This window comes from Dipodomys merriami, unplaced genomic scaffold (genome assembly GCF_024711535.1).
Source record: "Dipodomys merriami isolate MVZ:Mamm:240054 unplaced genomic scaffold, mDipMer1.0.p SCAF_24, whole genome shotgun sequence".
Taxonomy (NCBI): domain Eukaryota; kingdom Metazoa; phylum Chordata; class Mammalia; order Rodentia; family Heteromyidae; genus Dipodomys; species Dipodomys merriami.
Genome location: NW_027203826.1, coordinates 24,586,479 through 24,611,163, shown reverse-complemented (window position 1 = coordinate 24,611,163; position 24,685 = coordinate 24,586,479). Strand labels below are relative to the sequence as shown.

The 24,685-nt window shown below is 44.2% G+C and overlaps 2 protein-coding genes across 8 annotated transcripts in view; one reads left to right on the top strand and one right to left on the bottom strand.

The window, feature by feature from the left end:
* Window positions 1-18,756, top strand: Prdx6 (peroxiredoxin 6). The gene is made up of 5 exons (XM_070034479.1): window positions 1-178; window positions 4,975-5,131; window positions 8,614-8,760; window positions 16,337-16,483; window positions 17,818-18,756. Exons 1-5 carry the CDS (start codon window positions 84-86, stop codon window positions 17,944-17,946), a joined length of 675 nt encoding a protein of 224 aa, XP_069890580.1. The 5' UTR covers window positions 1-83; the 3' UTR covers window positions 17,947-18,756.
* Window positions 18,757-21,753: 2,997 nt separating this feature from the next.
* The window catches only part of Slc9c2 (solute carrier family 9 member C2 (putative)), a 57,825-nt gene continuing 54,893 nt past the window's right edge, over window positions 21,754-24,685 (bottom strand). For all 7 annotated transcript variants that reach the window (XM_070034473.1, XM_070034475.1, XM_070034472.1 and 4 more), the window contains one exon: window positions 21,754-22,351. In XM_070034473.1, coding sequence (XP_069890574.1) covers window positions 22,316-22,351 — 36 coding nt within the window. In that variant the 3' untranslated portion in view covers window positions 21,754-22,315. The remainder of the gene's footprint in view (window positions 22,352-24,685) is intronic.

The window sequence follows — 24,685 nt, the reverse complement described above, 5'->3', positions numbered from 1 at the left end:
TTCTGCCGCGCGGGTCTCGGAGCCAGCGGGCTGCTTACTGCTGCGGCTGCGCCTCCTCGTCCCCCCGCGTCACCGCTGCCGCCATGCCCGGAGGGCTCCTTCTCGGGGACGTGGCCCCCAACTTCGAGGCCAATACCACCGTCGGCCGCCTCCGTTTCCACGACTTTCTGGGAGACTCGTAAGTGGCCGCCGCGTCGCGGGGCCGCGGCCCCCGACCCTGGTCGCGCGGGGCCCGGCGGCGGTGCCTTCCCCATTTCTCCTTCCCGTCCTCCGCACCCTTGGCCCGCCGCGCGCCGCCCGCCTCCGCCGCGCACCGGTTTCCCGCACGAGCCTCCCGCGGGCTGGCGCTGCGGTGCACCTCCGGCGTCTGGCGCGGCCCGCGGGTCACCGGGTCCCGCCGGGCCCCGGGGCCGCGCCGGCGTGGACTGTCCCGGGGAGTCCGCCGCCCGGGGCGCCCCCCCCCCCCGGGGTCCTTTAACCGGGCCGAGTTAACGGTGGCGGTGGCGGGCAGGTTGGCCGGGGCGGCCGGGGTCGCACGGCCCTCCTCCCTCACCCTGGTTGTGGGATTTGCACCCCGGGGCAGGGGGCTGCCCGAGGCCGGAGTCGGAGGGCGCAGCCGCGGGCTCTGCTCGCCCCGGAGGTGCTTTCAGTCAGATCTGGGGACCTGATGGGGAAACCTAAAAACCACCCGCCGCCAAGGACGCGGCCGAAAGATTTCTCTCTCTCTCTCTCTTTTTCTGTCCAGCGACTAGGAAATGATTGGCTGTAACAGTTTCTGGAGGTCCCAAGGTCGCTTCTGTGTGTCGGTGTGCCCTTCGTTCCAGAACTTGCAACACTTGCACTGAGCCGCATCCCCACCCCCGGGGCGGGAAGACTCGATCGGCCTGGGTGACCTACCCCGGGCACCGAGCCACGTGTACTCCCCACTTGAACACTCTTTTGTTTCCTAGGGGTCCCCTCCCCCTTGCCCTTGCTGGGGAGAGCCAGCCGGGATGCCATCATGACTCCCTGTTGTGCAGATCATCAGACTGTTAAATTGTTTGGTTTGAATCAGAAGCTATGCTTGAAGCCCAGCTATGCTTGGCTAGATTATGGCTCTGCAGTTTCCAGTGGCCACTACACAGGTGTTGCTCCCGGGCCGGACGCTTCCTCCTGGCTTTGATGCAGGCCTACCTATTTCGAGACCAGGACGCCTGTGAAATTAACCAGTGATTGAACAGGACCTCCCAGACTCATAGACATCAGGCCTACCCAACTCCTTACATACATCCCTCTTAAATTCATTCTCCAACTACTGATTATGAGAAAAGGAAGCTTTCCCAAAGGAAGCACTAAGCTAGGGGAAAAAAAAAAAGGTGGAGAGGTGCTAAAAAGAACTTTCAGGTCTTGCAGGCAGGAAAAGACTTCAGCAGATGGTAGCCACTCTCCAATTAGTATTTCTCTAAAGCTCCATAGGATATTCAGTGTGTTCTTACCCATTTCTACCCACAGCCTCCATGAAACATGGAAATCTTACCAGAGTTTTTCATTTGAAAATTTGAGATAAATAACGTATACCGTGTTTACTGTAGCCATAGTTAGAAACACTGTCACTTTTTAAGCTAACCACTTTTTTTTTTCTTTTGGGTTCGGCTTGAACTCAGGGCCTGGGCACTGTCCCTGAGCTTTTTCCACTCAAGGCTAGTGCTCTATCACTTTGAGACACAGCGCCTCTTCTGTTTTCTGGTGGTTAATTGGAGATAAGAGTCTCATTGCCTTTCCTGCCCAAGCTGGCTTCGAACCTGGATCCTCAGATCTCAGCCTCCTGAGTAACTAGGTGCCACCAGCACCTGGTCCCTAACCATATACTTTTGTTGGTTATTGTGCTGATCCTATCAAATGGGAACCACCAGTAGGAAGATGAGAAAAATAGATACATCTATATATAAACTATTACAGAAGTCTGACAGGTCAAGTCCTAACTGGAAACCAAGTTTCCACACATTGTTTCATTATAATACCTCAGATTTGTGCCTGGTTTTCCCAGAGTCCTTCCTGCATATGACCCCAGTTGAGATTGTTCCAGGTATCTTTGGGAAAGAAAAATTCAATTCAGATATTGCATGTGTCTACACTATGACTGAAACAATTGAAAGGTTTTAGGTGCGTTAGATGTGAATTTATTGAGAATTATCATTGTTTCTGCATGTAACAGGCAGTGTGTGTGTGCGTGTGTGTGCGTGCACGTGCGTGCGTGCATGTGTTGGGGCTTTTTGCTCAAGGCTAGCACTCTACTGCTTGAGCCACAGCCCACTTCTGGATTTTGGTGGTTAATTGGCAATAAAAGTTTCACAAACTTTCCTGCCTGGGCTGGCTTTGAACTTCTTTCCTTAGATCTCAGCTTCCTGAGTAGGTAGGGTTACAGGCGTGAGCCACAGGGTGCCAGGCTCCCAGGCAACTTCTCTGTAGTACTCCTCAAACAAAAGGCCTTTACCAGGGATTTTCAGGGACTTGATATATAGAAACCTTGGAAAGAGGAAACCTAGAAAATGAAGAAGGAAATGGGATATGTAATTGAATTAGTAGCAAATAGGATGGCGCATCAAGCTACGGTAAGACCTTCTTGGAGAAACTTGTGCCAAGCTGGAGGTTGGCTTCCTAGGGAGGGCCTGTGAAGTGACAGAAAACCAGTTCCCTAGTATGATTCAGCAAAACAGACTGTTGACGCACACTGGAAAGACTTTCCTAATCTATCAGCTCTTTGGCAATACAGGGGGAAAAAATACCATTTTCCCAAAACTTCTGGAGATTCACTGTATGTGTGAGAGACTGGGGTTTGAACCCAAAGCTTCAAGCATGCTAGGCAAGTGCTTTACCACATGTACTCTTGTTTTATCAGAGTTGCATCCCTAGACATCCTTCTTTTATTGTTTTGGTTTTGTATTTGTATTTTGTTTTAAAGATAGAGCATAGTTAACTTTGCTGGGACTGGCCTCCATCTTCCTGCCTGCATCTCCTGGTAGAATTGCTTACAGGTGTGGGTCTCCACACCTGACTCTGAAGACCTGCCTTAAGGCTCATCTAACCCTTTAATAAGTCCTTTTTCATAGAAGGGAAGGCCTAGATTTTACTCTTACCAATTACTTGTTTCAAAAGATACGTGTCCTTCTTATTGCCCTCTATTAGAAAATGAAGCATACCTGACTCCTCCACAGCTGTCAGACATATGATCTATTTCTTCTCCTTCCTTTTAGTCAGAAGGTCTTTCCTTGTGAGTTGAGTGGCAGATGGAGGTCGGTAGGAGGTGTCCTTTGTGCTTTGTGCTCAGGGAAAGATCAAACTTTGGAGAGATTAGCTTAGCATCTAGTATAGATTGAGAAATCTACTAGCATAAGATCCTTCCCTTTGATGACTTGTGTAGTTCATCTTAGAAGGGTAGAGAAGAGTTGGATTTTGTTGTTGTTGTTTCCTTATTTTCTTTTTCCTTCCCTCCTTTCTTTTTCTTTAATCAGATGAAAAAAGTAGCTTCTGTTGACAAGGAGAAGGAAATGGTACCCTAAACTTTCTTGGTAACTCAACTAGCTTGAACTGCATTCAAAATCGGTGCGAAGTTTAACCTTGGGCAGTGATGATGTTGATACTAGTATTTGCCAAAGAACTGTAGTTGTAGAATGTATATTATGGGCTGTTTTCTCCCTCCTTATTCTGAAGCAAGGAAAGGAAACAGGACATAAAGAAGACCAGTGAAAAGTGTTACACTCTGTTTGTACAGAGTACAAACATAGGTGTATCCTGTTTAGCAGGTATTTAGATAAGTAGCTTTATGAAAGATTTTATATCCACCTATTTCAGTCTTAATGTCAGTCTTAATTTCACTTATAAACAGGACAGAAAGTGATTTGTTTCAGGTTATATAATCTGTTTATTATTGGAAGCAGGCACTGCTTAGATTCAGGGCATGTGAGAACTGAGTGTGAAGGTCTGTGCTAGGGAAAAAGAAAACGAAAATGAGTAAGAAATAAAAAGTTATTTTATAAGCTACTTGACTTAAGTAGTACTTTTTTTTTTTTTTTTTTTTTGGTCTGTCCCGGGGCTTGAACTCAGCCTGGGCACTGTCCCTGAGCTCTTCCGATCTTTAAGCCACAGCGCCACTTCCGGTTTACTGGTGGTTCATTGGAGAGTCTCACACATTTTCCTGCCCAGGCTGGCTTTGAACTGCGATCCTCAGATCTCAGTCTCCTGAGTAGATAGGATTACAGCTGTGAGCCACCAGTGCCTGGCAAGTAGCACAGATTTTAATGGCTGACAGGAAATCAAGGTAGCAGCACCCTAAAATTAGACTTTTGTGGTCATGTCTTTAATTGAAAAGCTTTCAACATTAGAACCTTTTGCAGGTATGAAAAATATTTCTCAATTGAAAAGTTAAAATGTAAATGTCTTCATAAGCTTTTTTTTTTTTTTTTTGGTTGGTTGTGGGGCCTGAACTCTGGGCCTGGGAGTTGTCCCTCAGCCCTTCAGCTCAAGGCTAGTGCTCTACCACTTGAGCCACAGCACCACTTCTGGCTTTTTTTTCTGCTTATGTGGTGCTGAGGAATCAAACCCAGGGCCTCATGCATGCAAGGCAAGCACTCTACCACCGATCCACCTTCTGAGCCCTTCATAAGCAGTTTTTTTTTTTTTTTTTGTTGGTCATGGGGCTTGAACTCTGGGCCTGGGTGCTGTCCCTCAGCTCTTCAGCTCAAGGTGAGAGCTCTACCACTTGAGCTACAGTGCCACTTCCGGTTTTCTGGTGGTTTATTGGAGATAGGAGTCTCACGGTCTCTCCTGCCCGGGCTGGCTTTGAACCGCGATCCTCAGATCTCAGCCTCCTGAGTAGCTAGGATTACAGGCGTGAGCCACCAGCGCCCGGCCATAAGCAGTTCTTAAAACCTGTTTTAAATCCAGATGTTGTGACTTTTCATTCTGCATGAAGTGACCTTCTTTTCCTTCTTCCAGATGGGGCATTCTGTTCTCTCATCCACGAGACTTTACCCCTGTGTGCACCACAGAGCTTGGCAGAGCTGCACAGCTGGCACCAGAGTTTGCCAAGAGGAATGTTAAATTGATCGCCCTTTCTATAGACAGTGTGGAGGACCATCTTGCCTGGAGCAAGGTATAGTTAGTTGTTTGTGATGAGAGCTACAGCTCTCTCTTTCTCTCTCCCAACAATGGAGCAAGATCTAAATGCTCTTCCTTCAAGTATATGGTGTCAGAATTGAGTTGAATCAGATGATGTCCAGCTGGTGTGTGATGTAGAATTGGTTGGAGATGGGCTATAGGAAACTCTACTTCTAGGTGAATGGAGGTTGCAGAAGAAGTCTTCTGTGTTGATTATTCAATGAAATATCTGGGAAAAAAAACACTTAATTTTTTTCTTATGAGCAGAAATACTAATTTACAAGTGCTTCAGGCCTAAGATATATAGACTAGTTAACTTTAGGGGATAAAGGTACAAGCGCACCTCAGGTTTGAAGTTCACTGGTTCACAGGAGATCTTTGGACTTCATAGTACATCCACCAGTCTCTCTCTCACTTGGCTACCAATACACTGAGCCCAGCTGATCGCTCTCTATCTTCACCCATGTTCTTCTCCTGCTCCTAGGATGCCACAGCCTTGCTGTTACGGCTCACGTTTACTTTAGTTCTTCACTAGTGCCCAACTCGTAACTTTTGCTGAAGTTACCTAGAGCTTATTTCTTAACTGAGCTGGTGAACCCCATCATTTATTCAGCTGCACATACTGGACAGTGCTCAGTACCAGTGCAAAAGGTAGTGCCATTATTAGTAGTATAGCAAATTCAGACTGCCAAGTAAATTACTGTCCAAGTACTCCTTTGTCCAATTGAGCTATCCATTCCCATCCGTAATTAACGCCCATATTGCTGTGGTTCTCAAAGTTCCATTTCTAGGCCACACTCTCCTGTCCTCAGGTTGGTGAAACTGTTGCTTATCACCCTCTCCCCTGAGAGACATAGCATGGGGAGCTGGGAAGGTGGCTCAGTGGTAGAATGCTTGCCTTGCATGCATGAGGCCCTGGGTTCGATTCCTCAGCACCACATAAGCAGAAAAAGCCGGAAGTGGGCGCTGTGGCTGAGGGACAGTGCCCAAGCCCAGAGTTCAGGCCCCACAACCGGCCAAAAAAAAAACAAAAAAACCCCAAAAAAACCTCTGAGAGACATAGCATGTCTTTCCAAGGTCTTACTCACCTCAGCTCATGACAGCTACATTTTTGTAGTTATACTGCCTCAAATCCCTTGGTTTTATATCACATGTCTAATTTACCCACAACAGTTACAGCTCTTCCTGTAAAATATGTCCAGGTTTATATTTGGAAGACTCTGCTGGTATATCTGTGTGGGATGACTTTAGCTCTTTTGGATCTCAACTTTTGACAAATTATTAAAGTCTTTCTTTGTTCTCATCTAAAGTAATAACTCGTCCATCCTCCTTCTTTCCTTCTTAGCACTGTACCATCTAAATCTTTGTTGCTTATTTAGTTGGTTTGTTTCTCCCCATTGAAGCACAGGCCTGGCAGGGGCCAACTCTTTTTAGTTTACTGCTACAACAGTGCCCAACACTCTCTTCACTGAGATGTCAGTATTGATTGAATGAGTGAATTGTAGTAATTATCTATTTTCAGCAAAACAATTTCACTTGGACAGTAATTTACTTGGCAGTCTGAATTTGCTATACTACTAATAATGGCACTACCTTTTGCACTGGTACTGAGCACTGTCCAGTATGTGCAGCTGAATAAATGATGGGGTTCCCCTCCGCACACACTGTGAGCGGGGCCTGCAGGCTGCATCCCGTGGGCGTTTCATACCAGTTCATCCTAAAAGCCTGAGATGAGAAGAATCGTGTTGCAGAGTATGAGGGCACTTGCCTTTCTTCAGGTGGTGTTTTGTTATTCTTTATACATGGAGGGAAATGGTAACTTGCTTATACGGCATTCTCACATGCACTTTCTCATTAGATCCTAGCATGGCCCTTTTAAAGTAGATGTATGTTTCCTGCTCTCATTTTGTAACTGAATGTTAGAGTAACTTGCTTGAGAATGCCCAACTTTCCAGTCTAGGTGGCAATGTTATTTGAACTTTGAACCATTGTTCTTTTGGTACTAGATGGTGAAGAGTAGAGTTAGCCTAATTTGGCGTAGAATAAGACCAAAGTACTGCCTCTCATGTAAGTGGTAGGATAGAGAATTTATACATATCAAAAATTAAAGCCAAAGCCAAAGGAAGAGTTTATAGACATTAAATAATACCTTTTAAAGAGAGCACACCCATATTCATTTTATGTGGTGATCTTCTGCCTTGAAGTTTTCAAAGTACCCAAACTTTTACATGTACCTAGGAGGAAACCCCAAGGTGGCTCTAGCATGAAACCATATGGTAACTTGGTAGGCAGCCAGTGACAACAAAAGGGAAGTTGATGATAGCCAAATGGACATGTTAACATCCATCGTTACCCATTTCTCAGGTCATTAATGTCATTTTTATGTCTACTGAGACATGCAGAAATTTTAAATCTGCTATATCATCACCCTCCATTTTACTTTCAAGATGCTATATGAGTAAATTGATCCTTTTCCAGGCTTAAGTCCATTTTTCCATCACTCCATACAACTTGCCCGGCAGAGTTCCTCACTCCTGTGAACTCCTGCATGTTTTATCAGTGGTGTTACTCCTGCCTAGCACACATGCCTCCTTTTCCTCGTGAGAAACCTTGCCCATCTTCAAAGGCCTTTGAGAAAGGGCTTACCCCTTTCTCAAAGCTTCTTTTCCTAACTCAGCAGCGCAATAAATTAGAATGGCAGTTTCCTTCAGCATTTGTACCATCTTATATTTGCTGCTACTTCATACAGGAATTAACCGGTTAGGAGTTCCTTTGAAGGCTGAATGGTGTATGGGTGATTCTCCTGGAATGTTTTATCCACTTGTGTTGTTATCAGTGCTTGACCAGATAATAAAACCAGTCTTTTCTCCTAAAGTTTTCCAGGAAAAGAAAACTAGAAATAAATGATGGTCTAGGGGAGAAAGGAAGTATAGCATTTTCCTTTCATTCAGACTTGAAATGCTTTTTGCCCATTTACTCTCAATTTTTTCTTCAAGTATACATTCAGCCCTCCATTCTTGTGTTTGCAGGAAGTTTTGTGACTGCCCCTTCCTCTCCTCTCCCATATTTCCCAGTGTCTGACTTGTAGCCTAATATGTGAGTCAGCGTTTTTGAAGCAGAGACCACATCTATAGAATTTTCTTTACAGTGGCATTATTTTGTGATGTATAGATGTACTTAATTTTTTATTTTTTATAATCATATATGCAATTACTTTGCATGGGTATAATATAGAATTCACTCTGTATTAGTCAATTTCTAAAAGGTGAACTGTTTTCTCAAAGCAGTAAAAGCTTGCTAAACTGGTCTTTGATCTCTAAGTGCTATACTCTGTTGTTAATATTTCCTCAGTGAATAATTTATTACTGTTTCTCAGAAAATAATTGTCATTAAAGTCCTCTTTCCTCTCTTGTAAAGCAATGACTTCAGAGAAACATCAAATTTATAATTCACTTTCCCCTTTCTCCTGCATTTCAGGATATCAATGCTTACAACGGCAATGAGCCCACAGAAAAGTTACCTTTTCCCATCATTGATGATAAGAACCGGGAGCTGGCCATCCTGTTGGGCATGCTGGACCCTGCCGAGAAGGATGAAAAGGGCATGCCTGTGACCGCTCGTGTGGTGAGTGCAGCCGTCCGTCCACTCAGTCAGCAGAGCCCACCCGTCTGTGTCCATGTAAATGCTTAGCCTAATTTGGCATAGAATAAGACCAAAGTACTAGAGGAAATGGGGGAAATAACTATGGACCAGTGACAATATCCAGTGTATAATGCTGCTGGCAGAGTGGCTAAAATTTTCAACTAAATTTTTTTTTTTTTTTTTTTTTTTAATTTTTTTTATTGTAGAGATACTATACAGAGGGTTACAGTTACATGAGTGAGGTAATGAGTACACTTCCACTTCCTCTTGAACATTGTTACCCCCTCCATTGTTTTCCCCTACCATCCCCTCCCTCCCTCCCTTCCCCAAGGTTCTTTTTTTTTTTTTTTTTTTTTTTTTGATCGTGATTAAGTGATTACTTAATTTCCGGAAATTCACAGTATTGTGGAATAATGATGCTCATTTAAAGTCACAAGTTCATTCTAACTTTCCTGGAGCAAATTGTCTATCACAGTCTGTAATATATAACGGTGCTCATATGTTATATACCATATATGTGATCAGCAGCATGGGGATATTTAGTAGTGGTTCAACCAGATGAGTGGGAGTTCTTTGTTTCTTAAGTCCTGTTAGTTTTGTCATATCACCTAACCTTTTGGATTCATCATCCACTTATCAGGGAGACCATGTACTGTTTGTCTCTTCGTTCTTGGCTTACCTCGCTCAACATGATTCCTTCTAGCTCCATCCATTTCCCTGCAAATGCCATTATTTTGTCATTTCTAATGGCTGCATAATATTCCATTGTGTATAGATACCACAATTTTTGGATCCATTCATCTGTGGTGGGGCATCTAGGTTGTTTCCATATCCTAGCTATTGCGAACAGTGCTGCAATGAACATGGAGGTGCACGTGTCCTTGTATATTGGTTCCTGTTGTTCAGGGTAGATGCCTAGAAGTGGTATGACTGGGTCGTAAGGGAGGTCAATCTTTAGCTTTCTAAGGACCCTCCAGACTGCTTTCCAAAGTGGTTGTATGAGTGTACATTCCCACCAGCAGTGTAATAGCGTTCCTCGTTCTCCACATCCCCTCCAGCATTTGTCGTTGGCTGATTTGTGGATGTGGGACATTCTGACTGGGGTAAGGTGGTATCTCAGGGTTGTCTTTATTTGCATTTCCTTCACCACCAGGGATGATGAACATTTCCTCATGTGTTTCTTTGCCATTTTTATTTCTTCATTTGAGAAGTCCCTCTTTAGTTCCCTTGCCCATTTAGTAATTGGTGTGTTGGGTTTGGGAGGGATTAGTTTCTTGAGTTCCCTGTATATACAGGATGTTAACCCCTTGTCTGATATATTGCTGGTAAATATTTTTTCCCAATTAGTTGGTTGTCTTTCTAGCTTGGTTGCGATAGCTTTATCTGTGCAGAAGCTTTTTATTTTAAGGTAGTCCCATTTGTCGAGTCTCTCTCCAATTTGTTGTGACCCTGGGACTCTGTTCAGGAAGTTCCTTCCTGTGCCTATTAGTTCAAGTGTCTCTCCTACTCTGTCCTGCAGTAGTTTCAGAGATTCAGGTTTAATGTTAAGGTCTTTAATCCATTTTGAGTTGATGTTGGTGCATGGTGATAGGCTGGGGTCCACTTTTAGTTTTCTGCATGTGGCTGCCCAGTTTTCCCAGCACCAACGGTTGAAGAGGCTGTGTTTCTTCCATTGTATGTCTTTGGCTCCTTTGTCGAATATCAGCTGGCTGTAGGCCTGTGGATTTATTTCTGGATCTTCTATTCTGTTCCATTGGTCTTCGGGTCTGTTTTTGTGCCAGTACCATGCTGTCTTTGTTATTATAGCTCTGTAGTAGAGTTTGAAGTTCGGCATGGATAGCCCTCCCATATTGTCTTTATCCCCTAGAATTGTTTTGGCTATTCTAGGTCTTTTGTTGTTCCATATGAATTTTTGGACTGTTTTCTGTATTTCAGTGATGTACGTCATTGGGATTTTAATAGGAATTGCGTTGAATTTGTATATTAGTTTTGGAAGTATTACCATCTTTACTATATTAAGTCGGCCTATCCAGGAGCATGGGAGGTCTTTCCATTTCCTAGTGTCTTCTGCAATTTCTTTCTTTAACTTTTTATAGTTCTCATTAAATAGTTCTTTTACATCTTTGGTTAGGTTAATTCCTAAATATTTTATTTTTCGGGAGGTTATTGTGAATGGGGTTGCTCCCTTTATTTCCCTCTCTTCCTGTACATTATCTGTGTATAGGAAGGCAACTGATTTTTGTGGGTTTATTTTGTATCCTGCTATTTTGCCAAAGTGATTTATGATTTCTAAGAGTTTGGGGATGGAGTTTTTGGGATCGTGGAGGTATAGTATCATGTCGTCTGCAAAAAGGGATAGTTTAACTTCTTCTTTTCCTATGAGGATCCCTTTAATGTCTTTTTCTTGCCTTATTGCCCTGGCTAAGGGTTCTAGGACTATATTGAAGAGGAGTGGAGACAGTGGGCATCCTTGCCTTGTTCCTGATTTTAGGAGAATTGGTTGTAGCTTTTCCCCATTAAGTATAATATTGGCTATTGGTCTGTCATAAATGGCTTTTATTGTTTTTAGAAATGTTCCTTCTATTCCTATTTTCTCCAGAGCTTTTAGCATGAATGAATGTTGAATTTTGTCAAAGGCCTTTTCTGCATCTGTAGCGATAATCATGTGATTCTTGACCTTGGCTCTGTTGATATGTTGGATTACATTTATTGACTTACGTATGTTAAACCATCCCTGTGTCTCTGGGATGAAGCCTACCTGGTCATAGTGAATTATTTTTTTTATGTGTTTCTGGATTCTGTTAGCTAGAATCTTGTTAAGGATCTTTGCATCTGTGTTCATCAAGGAGATTGGCCTGTAATTCTCCTTTTTGGTTGGGTCTTTGCCTGGTTTGGGGATGAGTGTGATATTGGCTTCGTAGAATGAGTTTGGGATAGCTCCTTCCTTCTCTGTTTCTCTGAAGAGCTTGAGGAGTATGGGTATTAGTTCTTGTTTAAAGGTCTTATAGAATTCTGCTGTGAATCCATCTGGTCCTGGGCTTTTTTTTGTTGGAAGACTTTTGATAGCTTCCTGTATCTCATTATAGGATATTGGCTTATTTAATTGGTTAACTTCTTCTTTGCTCAGTTTGGGCAACTTGTATTTCTCTAAAAATGCATCCATTTCTGCCCGATTTTCTTCCTTTAGAGAGTATAGCTTTTGAAAGTAGTCTGTTAGAATTGTTTGGATATCTTGGGTACGTGTGGTGATGTTTCCCGTGGCATCCCTAATCCTATTAATATGGGTTTCCTCTCTTCTTTTTTTAATTAATCTAGCCAATGGGCCATCAATTTTGTTTATTTTTTCAAAGAACCAGCTTTTTGTTTGGTTTATTTTGGTTATGGTTTTCTGATTTTCTAATTGGTTAATCTCTGCTTTTAATTTGGTTATCTGGCTTCTTCTAGTAGCTTTAGGTTCCATTTTTTCCTGTTTTTCTAGCTGTTTTAATTGCAACATGAGATTATTTACTTGGTCTGTCTCCGTTCTCTTGATGTGGGCACTGAGGGCAATAAATTTGCCCCTCAGGACTGCTTTTGCTGTGTCCCACAAGTTTCTTTGTGAGGTGTTTTCATTTTCATTGAGTTGTAGGAAATGCTTTATTTCTTCTCTGATCTCTTCTGTTATCCAGGCATTGTTAAGGAGTGTGCTGTTCAATTTCCATGTATTGGAGAAATTTCTGCTGTATGCTTTGTTATTGAGAGCTAGCTTGATTCCACTGTGGTCAGATAGGATACAGGGGATTATGTCGATCCCTTTGTATTTGCTTAAGTTCCTTGCATGAACTATGATATGGTCTATTTTGGAGAAAGTTCCATGAGCTGCTGAGAAGAATGTGTACTGTGTTGTTTTAGGGTGAAATACTCGGTAGATGTCAGTTAATTCCGCTTGCAGTATGGCCTCTCTTAATTCGGTAGCTTCTTTGCCAATACTCTGGTTGGTAGACCTGTCCTTTGGTGAGAGTGGTGTGTTAAAGTCTCCTAGTATTATCGTATTGGGATCTATTTTATTCTGTAAGTTTGAGAGCATTTGTTTGACATATCTGGGTGCACCAATATTTGGGGCATATAAGTTGATGATGGTTATATCCTCCTCTTGGATTGTTCCCTTTATTAATATGTAGTGTCCGTCCTTGTCTTTCTGTACTGATTTTAATGAAAAGTTTATTTTGTCAGATATCAGGATAGCTACACCTGCTTTCTTACTGGGGGCGTTTGATTGGTAGATCCTTTTCCACCCCTTCACTCTGAGTTTGTTTGTATGTTTGGCTGAGAGGTGGGTCTCCTGAAGGCAACAGATGGATGGGTCTTGTTTTCTTATCCAGTCCTCAGTTCGTTTTCTTTTAATTGGCGAATTCAGCCCATTTATATTAAGAGAAAGTATAGAGAGATGCATTGTTGTCCCTGCCATTCCGTTTTCCTAAGTTTTTCTTTTTTCCTTTCCTCCTGTGCTTGCTCAGTTAGACTTTGAGTAATGCCTGTTTGGGGCAGGCCCCAGTTCCTGGCTGCTTTCTTCAGGTTGTGTCCCCCCTCTTAGAATTCTTTGTAATGCTGGCTTAATGTTTATGAATTCATTTAGTTTTTCTTTGCTATTAAAAGTTTTCAGTTCTCCATCAAATGTGAATGCTAGCTTTGCCGGGTAGATCAGTCTGGGTTGGCAGTTATTGGCTCTCAGGGCTCGTATGGTGCTTTCCCAGGCTTTTCTTGCATTCATTGTTTGTGTGGAGAGATCTGCAGTAATTCTTATTTTTTTCCCATTGTAGTATAGCTCCTTCTTCATTTTTGCTGCATGCAGGATTGTTTCCTTATTATTCAGATCTATCATTTTTACTATAATGTGTCTAGAAGTGTTTCTCCTGGGGTCTTGCTTGTTGGGTGTTCGATAAGCTTTTGTGATGTAGTTAAGATGGTCGTTTTTGAGGTGGGGAAAATTTTCATTGATTATCTTGTTAAATAGGTGTTGCATTCCCTTGCTCTGGAATTCCTCACCTTCGTCCACTCCAATTATGCGAAGGTTAAATTTTTTAGCATTATCTGCTTGCTCTTGAATATCCCTTTGGTTTAATTTGAGTAATTTTTCCATATCTGTCACTTTTTGGTCCAGTTGGTGTATTCTGTCTTCTGTATCTGACACTCGACCTTCCATTTCATTCACTCTGTTGACAGTGGTTTCTATTGTGGTTTGCATGGAGGAAATGGATCCCTTTATGGATTCAATGTTGGTTCTCAGAGTACTGATCTCACCTCTCAATGAGGTATGCATTACCTCTAATTTGGCGTTTATCTCACTTCTTATTGAGGTTTGTGCAGCTTCTATTTTTGCATGCATCTCTTGTTTGATACCCTGTATCTCTTTGGATAGTTCATCCTTGTGCTCTTTCAATTTCTGATAAATTTCTCGCTTTATTTCTTGAGTCATTGCCTCCAGCAACCCTTGGAAGTAGCCTTTGTCTTCCATTCCTGCTTTGCTCCCACTGGGGCTCTCCCCTGTGTGGCTGCTGGCTTTTGGGGTGAGCTTGCTGTCCTGGGTGGTAGTAAACCTTGTGATTTTTCTCTGTGATTTTCGCATGGAGGTTCAGGAGACTGCTCTTCAATTTTGTTTTGGTGTGTCTGTCTTTGCTTGGTTGCTGATTCTGTATTGGTAGAGAGAGTCTGTGCCTGATCTGGGTTCTGTTGGGAGCCTATTTCCAGCTGCTATTCTGACTTACTTAGGATTCTCAGCTCTCTGCTGTAGATTGCTGACAGTTCCCGCCTTTGGAAGGGTTGAGCAGCCTAGACTGCTTGTGTTTGCTCCTACGGGTGCTCTTGTGAAGAACAGATGCTCTGGATGCACTCTCCCAAATGCTGGAGTCTGCTATGGGCTCCTGATGTGTTTTTGTTTATTTGTTTTGGGCTGGTTGTGGGCTTGAACTCTAGGTTTGGGTGCTGTCCCTCAGCTTTTTCAGCTCAAGGCTGGCACCCTACCGTTTGAGCCACAGCACCACTTCTGACCCTTTTTGCTTTTGTGATGCTGAGGAATCAGATGCAGGGCCTCATACATCCAAGACTATCACTCTATTGCTGAGCCGCCTTAACAGTCTGAGCTCCTGCTTACTATCAGGTGCTGGCAGCCTGTGTTGCCCAATTCCCAGTCTAGGGTATATGGGTGGAGTTTTGGTGGGGTTTGGGCTTCTCTTGTCCTGGGCCTCCAGGTCTTTTGTTGTCACAGGCGTGCTTCCCGGGGGAGTGTTGTTTCCTGGTTTTCTCCCCTCTGTTGAGGCGTATGCTCAGCTTTTTACTTCAATTGGGAGGAGTTGGTTGTGTTGTTCAGGCGCCGGATCCCCGGGCTTGGTTCCGGCCCCAGCCTGGAGCGCGCTTGTTAGGCCTGTGCTGATGTGTATACCCCCTAGGTTATACAGCCTGGGGGACACAGTTCAAATTTCTTCTACTGTTGGTAGTCTTGACCCAGGGGCGCTGTTCCTGGCTTGGGCATTTAAGCTCCCTTCCAGGGGTGCTCTTGCTCTAGCCTGGCCAGCTGAGTGTGCTCCACGGGCTGGTGGAGCTCTCAAACAGTTCCCAGTTTTAGTGGGTCCTGTGGTCCGGGTGCTGGGGTAGGGAGTCTAGGTCAGGGTCTGGGGATTCCCTCCAGCTCTGGTCTCCCTTGAGGGATACACTTCCCCTGTGGGGTACTCACCCTGGAGCTGGTTGTTTCTGTGTGGTGTAGGTCGTCAGTTGTTGCAATCCGGGCTGGGTTGGGCGGTGGTGGCTCTGTGTGATTCTTTTCTGTCTCTGCCTCTGTCGAAGCTGTTGGGTCAAGAGTGTCCACGCTCAGGCAGCTTCTTCTCGGTACCTCTGGGGCCCAAGTGACCCCGCCGGGTTGTTGCGATCGTGATCGGGCGGGCGGGTGGTCTGCAGACAGGACCCTTTGTCGCGCCGAGCCGCTTTGGCGGGATGGAACCTCTCTGCTCAGGTGGAGAGTGCTGGATCGTTGCGATCGCGATCAGGCGGGCCGGGTGGTCTTCAACTAAATTTTTAAACTGCTAAGTTCACAGCTTTTATCCTAAAAACATCATCCAGAATTAAGAAAGCTTTTGTATTGCTTTTCTGACAGCTCTTATCTTTGAAGTGGTAGTTCAAACCCTCCTCCATAGGACAATTTTTAAAATTCTTTTTCTGTCCTTTACTCATTGGAAAGCAAAGCCAATCTCTCATGTGCTTGAGAAGTCCGAGATCAACTCCTATCTGTGTTAATGTCCCCACCACCACCCTATATGACATAGTACCTTCCTGAGGCCTTCCCTGGTTTGAATTTACATAATCAGCTTTTCTTTTCTGAAGCAGTCAAACCAAATATAAATTCCTTTTTTTTTTTTAAGTCTAGAAAGTTGCCATAAAAAAGAAAATGATCAGTATCCCAGCCATCCCGGTATACAGTTCAGCATCTCCTTCTTTGTATTGTTGATGACTGTAGAGCTTTGTAGGTGGCTTTACTATCAAGCACTGAGGTGGCTCTTCCTGTTTTAAGCCTCTGTGTGTTTTGCAGGTGTTCATTTTTGGCCCTGATAAGAAACTGAAGCTATCTATCCTGTACCCCGCTACCACCGGCAGAAACTTTGATGAGATCCTCAGAGTAGTAATCTCTCTCCAGCTGACTGCAGAGAAAAGGGTTGCTACCCCCGTGGATTGGAAGGTAAAGATGTTCAAAGGATAGAAGGCCTGAGGGAGGACCCGTCTCTAAATGGCTGCCTTCAGTCTGTCTCCCTCGGGCATCCAAGTGCAGTGGGAGGACTGTTCGTCATGACCGAGGCTAAGATTTCTACACTTGTATGGGAAATACAAGCTGTGCATTGTTTGGGGACAAACTTATTGGGAAAATTATTCCTTTCCATATGTAAGTTGAGTGTGCCTAATCCAAATATCCACAATTATAATGTCCCAAAATCTAAAGCTTAAAGGACAAGATGAATTTTAGATTTAAAATTTTCACATAAGGGCTAGTAAAATCTATGCAAATGTCCCAGTATCCTAAGAACTCCAAAATCTACTCACTCAACCTGTGCAGATTTGGGGAGTTATTTATTTTTTATTTACTTATGTTTACTGGAACTATTCCCTGTGGCAAAAATATTTATAGCAAAATCTTGACTGGCTGTTTTTTCAAGTCCTGTCTCTAAAATTGTTGATGTATTTATACTAGGAAAGTATTTCCTTTCTCTGGGTATCAGCCTTTTAAACCTGTGTTGATGTCTCTGTAATTTCTTCCTAAATTTTTTAATCTTTAAGATCACTCCAAATCTAGGACAAATAATATCCCAAGAATGTCTGTCTTCATCTTGCTATTATGTTTAAAATATGCTGAGTACCAGATCAGATCTGTTGGTGTTGGTTTGCTGCTAGACAAACCATTTACATTCATGAGACACACAGCCCAGGCACTAGCAGTCTGTGTAAAGTCCCTGCGTTGTTGTCTACCGAGCAGTGATGACAGATGCTACCAAAGGGAATCAGGGTGAATAGGAGCGGGGGGGGGGGGGGGGGGGCGGACAGGGAAGACTGGCTTCATATTTGGCATCTAGGACTGCCTTTCTAGGAAAGGACCTTTGTGCTCCTGGCCAACCTGCGCACATCTGAAAGGGAAGAGTGCAGGCAGAAGAGCACTTTCAGTGAATGGGCTCCACCTTGAAGGGCCCACGGCATGTAGGAAGAGTCAGAGGAAGCCAATGGGCCTGCAAGAGGAGAGGCAGGAGGTAGTATGAGGAGCTAGAGATGAGGAGGAGCCAGATCCAAGCCCATGGAACCTGGACGCCATGGGTGTTGAACATGAAAGTTGAATTGTATGCTATTTCATACTGAGGTGAGACGATACTTTGTCAGAGGTAGTGAAAGCAATTGCTCAGAGGGGAGAGCATGAAGAAAACTTTCATCATCTTCATTAGCATTCACCTACTTTTCTGAAGTCAATTTTTATAGCCCTGTAATGCGCCTGTAAGACTGAATTAGACCATTCTCCATATCTTCCAATAGGATGGGGAGAGTGTGATGGTCCTTCCAACCATCCCTGAAGAAGAAGCCAAAACTCTGTTCCCTAAAGGTGTCTTCACCAAAGAGCTCCCGTCTGGCAAGAAATACCTCCGCTATACTCCCCAGCCCTAAGTCTGTCCGGCAGTCGCATAGAAACATCCGGGTGCCATCACAGCCAAGGTCGTCACGCTGCTGTACTACTGGCTTATTAAATGGAAGTGGCCCTAAAACTTTCTTGGGATTCTTTACTCTGCCTTCACCAGCATTTTGTCTGTTCCTCCACCTCAGCACTCTGCTGGCTGGCCCTCTGAACTATATTGTGTATCTGAGACTCAAGTCTTGTATCTCTGCAGGGTTTATAATCAGCAAGGTCATATACAGTGATGAATGAGGAAGCTTGCTTCACTCAGTCATGGAGTGATTATCAATTTTTGTAGTGGTACTGATCAAATAAATCTTCTCTTTTGTTGCTCATTTAGAAGAACCCTGGACTGTGAGGTTGCATTTCCTCTGTTAAGTCTAAGTAAATAACTTAGGAACATAAGAGTAACTTGTATTCTTTAATAATCAGTATTTTTCTAATCATGGTTGGGGGAAACTAATTCTGTACTTTTCTAGGAGATAACTGCAACAAGAAGAGTAGAGGGAAGAGTCTTTAAATAATGTGCTATTAAAAAAAAATTGCCATAAATCTCTAAGTGGAGAGACTGCGGAAACGGCTTCCCAGCAGGGAAGGCGTTGGTGAAGATGCAAGCAGGACAAGCGCTGTGTTCCCCTTGAGTCTTCCCTCCTCACCTCTCCCTCCATAACAGGCGCATGTGACTGGCGCGCCTTATGAAGAGGTCTCGAGTGTTTATTGTGCGACTGTTCTCACAGCGGGCTGCTATTTTCTGAACTTTGCTCTTGGGGGATCAGCAAATAAAATCCTTTGTTGAAACTGGATTAGAGAAGTGTGTTGTCCCGCTTTGAAGTACTAGTTTAGATTCAGGCCCTGACGGACAGAGGTTTCCTTCTCACAGGATTGGCATGGTTATTTTCCCCCAAAGACAAATGCATGGAGTTGCATATGATGAAATAGGGAGCAGCTAAAGAACATCAGATCTCCGTACATATCTTGCCCTGCGTCACATTATTTTCTTGGATTCTAGAGTCCCACAACTGTAGTGCCCTACTATAAGATCACAACCACCTAACCCAATGCCTTGGTAGGATGGCTTGGCTTAAAAATAAGAACTTTGAAGAACTTTTAGTGGTCCATCAGTGCTTTTGTTTGTTTGTTTTGTTTTTTTTGTTTTGTCGGTCGTGGGGCTTGAACTCTGGGCCTGGGCGCTGTCCCTCAGCTCTTCAGCTCAAGGCGAGCGCTTTACCACTTGAGCTATAGCGCCACTTCCCATTTTCTGGTGGTTTATTGGAGATAGGAGTCTCATGGTCTCTCCTGCCTGGGCTGGCTTTGAACCGCGATCCTCAGATCTCAGCCTCCTGAGTAGCTAGGATTACAGGCGTGAGCCACCAGCGCCCGGCTTCCATCAGTGCTTTTTGTTACTCTGAACTTAACAGCATCTCAGACTTTTATTATACTATGCTACTAAGTCTTAGTTTTAAACAGAAGTATCCCATTTACGTGTCTTAGCCAGCTTGGAAAGTTACAGCAAAGATATCATAGAGTAGGTGGCTTAAACAGTAAGTATCAGTTCTGTAGGCTGGGCAGTCTAAGATCTAGATAATGGTAGATCCCTTGTCTCCCAAGAGATCAACTGTTTTAAAAGGCCATTCATCCCATTCAGGAAGGCTCCACCCTTAGAACCTAATTTCCTCATGAAGCCCCACATCCACACATAGACCGCATCGTATTTTGGTCTAGTCTGCAGCATACCAATTTTAAGGGGACACATTCAGTCCATGGCACCAGGTTCTGTCCTTTGCATGAAGCCCTCCATACTTTGAGTAATTCTATAAACCATGAACCATAGTACCTTGTGTTTGACAAATCAAGCCTTTAGTTTCCTTGATTTCTCTGTAAAATTTGGGTGACACTCTTAGAATGTTGAAAATGGAGACAAAAATCTCAGGTCACACAGCATTCTGGGTAGGGAGGCTCTCTTTCCCAATATAATGTGCTCTTAAAGAACTGATCATAGTATGCCCGGTGTGGTGGTACACACCTATCATCTCAGCACTGAGGAGGTAGAGGCCGGATGATCATGGTTTTGAAGCAGGCCTAGATAGCCTGTCACCGATCAACCGGAACAAAAAAGATTTGGTATATTATTTGTCCTCAGATCTCCAGTGTATTCCCTGATCCTCTGACATTTGCATTCTTTAATCCTGAACGCTGTTGGAGAGTCTGCCTTTAACTTTCTTCTATCAGCAGCTCAAAATCTATAAATTTCTAACTACTCATCCTCCACACTCGAGTCAATGTTTATTGACCAATGGCACATTTGTCACAAAATCAAATCTGGTCATCTTTTCCCACACCTCAATAAATGTCTGGTCCCTCATCACCCACTCAAGCGCCCAATCCTTGGTTGGTGCTTTGACTGTATCTGTTTTACATAATGTGGTGATGTCACCAAAGGGAGAAAAAAAATGCTGAAAACTCAAGGAAAAGGGGTGATGTGTTCACACATCTGGTTTTACTAAACAGTTTTGAAACCATAAAACACTACAACATTCCTTTCCAAATATGAATACTTCATAATGAGTACACATCCCCAGGGGAGAAGGCATCCTGAGTATATTTGTAAATACGCCGGGCAGTTCCTTTACTGACAGATGTTGCCCTAAGTTTTCATACAGGGCTGCACCCAAAGATTGTTCCTTGAAAATGATTAATACATGATCACCGTGGCTGAGGAAGATGGTAGTTTGAAGGACATACTAATTGCTAAAAAAATAAAAAGGGCATTGCCACCCTCGTCACTTACTGGTTCAGAAATGGACACACAGGATTCACATTTTTCCCAAATAGAAGATTGTTGGAGGATGGTAGAAGAATTTTTTAAAGAATGGAAGCTTTCGTTCTTTTTGTTTTCCACTAGATCGGAACAAGAAAATAGGAAGTGCTAATTGCTGCTGGCAGGCACTTAACATCGGAGGAATGGTTCCCCAGTGGTAGAACGAGATTTGGAATTTGCTTCAGGTATTCATCACAGCAACAAAAAAGGCAAAGCTTCATAAGGAAAAGGCTTTTTGTCCTATTCCTGAGAAGCCTGGTGACACCATTTTGTCACCAGGAGGACAAAAAGCCCAGGGAGAAGGAGAGGGAGGAGTCTGGGCCTACCAGCAGCCATACTGGTTCTGTTTGCCTACTTCCGGAAATCTTCCCACATCAGAAAAAAGCCTGGCTGGGCACCTGGTGGCTCACACTTGTAATCCTACCTACTCATGAGGCTGAGATCTGAGGATCAAGATTTGAGGCCAGCTGGGGCAAGGAAGTTAATGAGACTCTGATCTCAAAAAGTCAGAAGTGGAGCTATGGTTTAAGTGGTAGAGGGCTAGCCTTGCATGAAAAATCTAAGCAAGAGCTTAGATCCTAAGTTCTAGCCCCAATAGCAGTGCACGTGAGCATGTATGCGCATATGCACGCGCGCGCGCGCACACACACACACACACACACACACACACACACACACACACACACACACACACACACACACACACACACACACACACACACACACACACACACACACACACACACACACACACACACACACACACACACACACACCCTCCGTGGTTAAGTTAGAACAGTCAGGTCTGTAAAAACTACTACACCTGGTATTAACTGACAGGTATTCTGAAGACAAATCCTACAGTGAGAAGATCCTGAAATACTGCGCGAATTCAACTAATTCCCTTGCATTGCCTTCTTTAGTATGGTTTTCCCCTAAGATATCATTGTATACATGATAAAGAATAACATGTTGTAAAATGAACAGTTGACCATAGCATTCAGCTTTATTTGATTTTTAAAAATAAAATGAAACATGACATCAACCAGTACCTTGTAATGTCAAGGATGTTAACCAAGATGGTAGAACATAGTTCTACTTTCCAATAACAACCACAGTAAATTGGAGAGGGGAGAATACCTATACCCTGGAAAATATCAAGGGAGGTATTCATTCATGGCAATGTCACAAATAAAAATTATAGGCTGTATGCTTTTGACAGCAATGTATTAACGGTGCCATACATTTGCTAACTTACTGAAAGCGAGTCTAGTATGACTTGCTCTCAGCTATAAGCAGGATTTCATTTGGCACATCACGTGTTTTAGAGTATCTTTTTTCATCCTGGTGACTTTGAACATTTCAAGGATAATGCAACAACTTAAAACACAGAGTTTTTCCAGCAGTCTATGAGTTGTTACTAAAGTAAATGTAGCAGTGAACTGTTCCAGTAGATTCCATGGAGGCTCTTCGCCAGGTTGCTTTCAACACTGGAGGGCATTAGTTCACTTTTTTAAGTGACTCCACACATTGTACTTGCATCATTAGTTTGCTTTTCTAAAGTGGTGCCCAGCTTCCAACTATAAAAGAAAATGAAAATTACAATATTAGATGATAGATATTTAGGAATAACGCTTTACCTTTTAAGTGGAGCCAGAAAACATACAGAATAGCTCTCATGTTGTTACCTAGAACATTCTCCTTTGAAAAGTTTTTCATAGAACGTTGAGTCATCCTCTGTGATTAACCACGCGTGCGCCTTGGGGCCTCAGAAACACGGCAGGCCTTCAGCTCCTCCAGGAAGAAGGGTATTAGGAAAGCTAAACTCCAGTTAACTTTACGATTGCTTGCCAAGGAACTGGAAACTTCTTCCATATTAGAAAAATGACTCAGGAGGCTGAGCTCTGAGGATTGTGGCTCAAAGCCAGCCAGGAAAAGTCTGTGAGACACTCAACTCCAATTAACCACCAGAAAACCAGAAGCAGAGCTGTGGCTCAAAGTGCTAGAGCCCTAGCCGGGCGCTGGTGGCTCACGCCTGTAATCCTAGCTACTCAGGAGGCTGAGATCTGAGGATCACGGTTCAAAGCCAGCCCGGGCAGGAGAGACAGTGAGACTCCTATCTCAAATAAACCACCAGAAAACCGGAAGTGGCGCTGTAGCTCAAGTGGTAGAGCGCTCGCCTTGAGCTGAAGAGCTGAAGGACAGCGCCCAGGCCCGGAGTTCAAGCCCCACAACCGACAAAAAAAAAAAAAAAAAAAAAAGTGCTAGAGCCCTGCCCTTCAGCAAAAGAGCTCAGGGACAGTGCTCAGGACCTGAGTTCAAGCCCCGGGACTGACAAGAGACGGGGCAGGGGGATGAGAATTTTTTGTAATAACAGGACCTGTGCACTGGGCACGTCAACTCAGCGGACAGTCGCTTGCCTAACATGAGTGAGGTTCTGGATTCATTCCCCAGCTCTGTGAATAAAAACCTGAAAACAGTGGTCCCACGTGAGAAGCTCAATTATTGACTCTCGATTAGCTTTCCCACTTCTGAAATAGGATCCATTTAGGAATCAGGAGCTGAGTTGCCTCCTTGAAAGAAATGATTGACCGTGACCCTGGTAATGCCATTTCCTTCCTCTGGAGACTACACTGCCAGCCAACATGAAGATCACCAATGGCAGTGGCCGGACCACAGCTCCTGTGTGAAGGCCGTTAGGGTGGTGGTTAGGGATGGGTGGGCTGAGGGCCTTTCCCAGCGCACACAGGTTACCGCCTGTGTGGCCTGCCCAGGCTTCCCCCGAGGTGACCAGACCCCTCGCAGTTAGAGACTGGAAGAAAGAGGGTGCTGAAGACCCCTGAACTTCACCAGCTCTGAGCCACCGCTTCCCCTGTCAGAACCGTTGACTTGGCCACTCTACCCGCACTAGGCCCTGGCCCAAACAAGCCCTGTTAGGCCACCAGAGACCCCTGGAGTTCCAAGGATTCCCTCTTCTCTGACCAGGCACCAGGTGACAAGCTCCTTCGCCTCCCCAGCTCTCAAGAATGGCTCCTAGCATTGCCAGATTTCTCTAATTCAGCCTTGTTCACTGCTGTAGAAACGATGGAGGGGAGGGGAGAAGTCTGCATGACTCTCCATGTGGTTGGTTCACAGCTGTTACCCCAGCACCGGGAGAGGTAGAATCATCAGGCATTCAAGATGCGTGAGAGCCTGTCTCTAAACAAATAAATGACAGTACTCAGCCGGGTGTGGTGGTGTAGGTCTGTAATCCCAGCACTTGGCCTAGGCTTGGAACTTACCTTAAAAAAAAAAAAAAAAGGTTTGAACTCTCTTGTTTTATATTAAAGATACATGTAAAACTGCGATCCTCGTCAAGAGTTTATTCTAATATAAGACATGTAAAATGACCTAGCAGTTAGATCTTGAGTCAAAACAGACACTCCAGGAAGACTGCAGGGGGGCCCGGCACGCTCGCTCGGCATGCAGCACCTTCCATGCCTGCCCGAGCAACGGGAGAAGCGCGGACATGCCACACTCACGCTGCCCGAGTGCCGTCTGCGCCCCTCCCCAACTCTCATCCCCTACAGCCTTCACCTCCTCAGTGAATGCTGAGGGAATACGGATGGGAAGCTGGGCAGGGCAGGATCCTATATTTCAAAGGCATTCTAACGGTTTTAATTCTTTTCAGTAGTACCCAAAGCCTTGAATTTGCTAGGCTTGCAGGCATTCTACCACTGAGTCACACACCCAGTCCTTTTTTGCTATTGATATTCTTGTCTAGGCCAGCCTCAGACCAAAATCTTCCTGACTACACCTTCGGTATAGCTAGGTTATTACAGACATGACTCCATGCCTGACAATTTTGTTGAGGTCTCACCAACGTTTTTGCCTGGACTGGCCTTGAATTATGATCCTCCTCATTTATGCCTCCT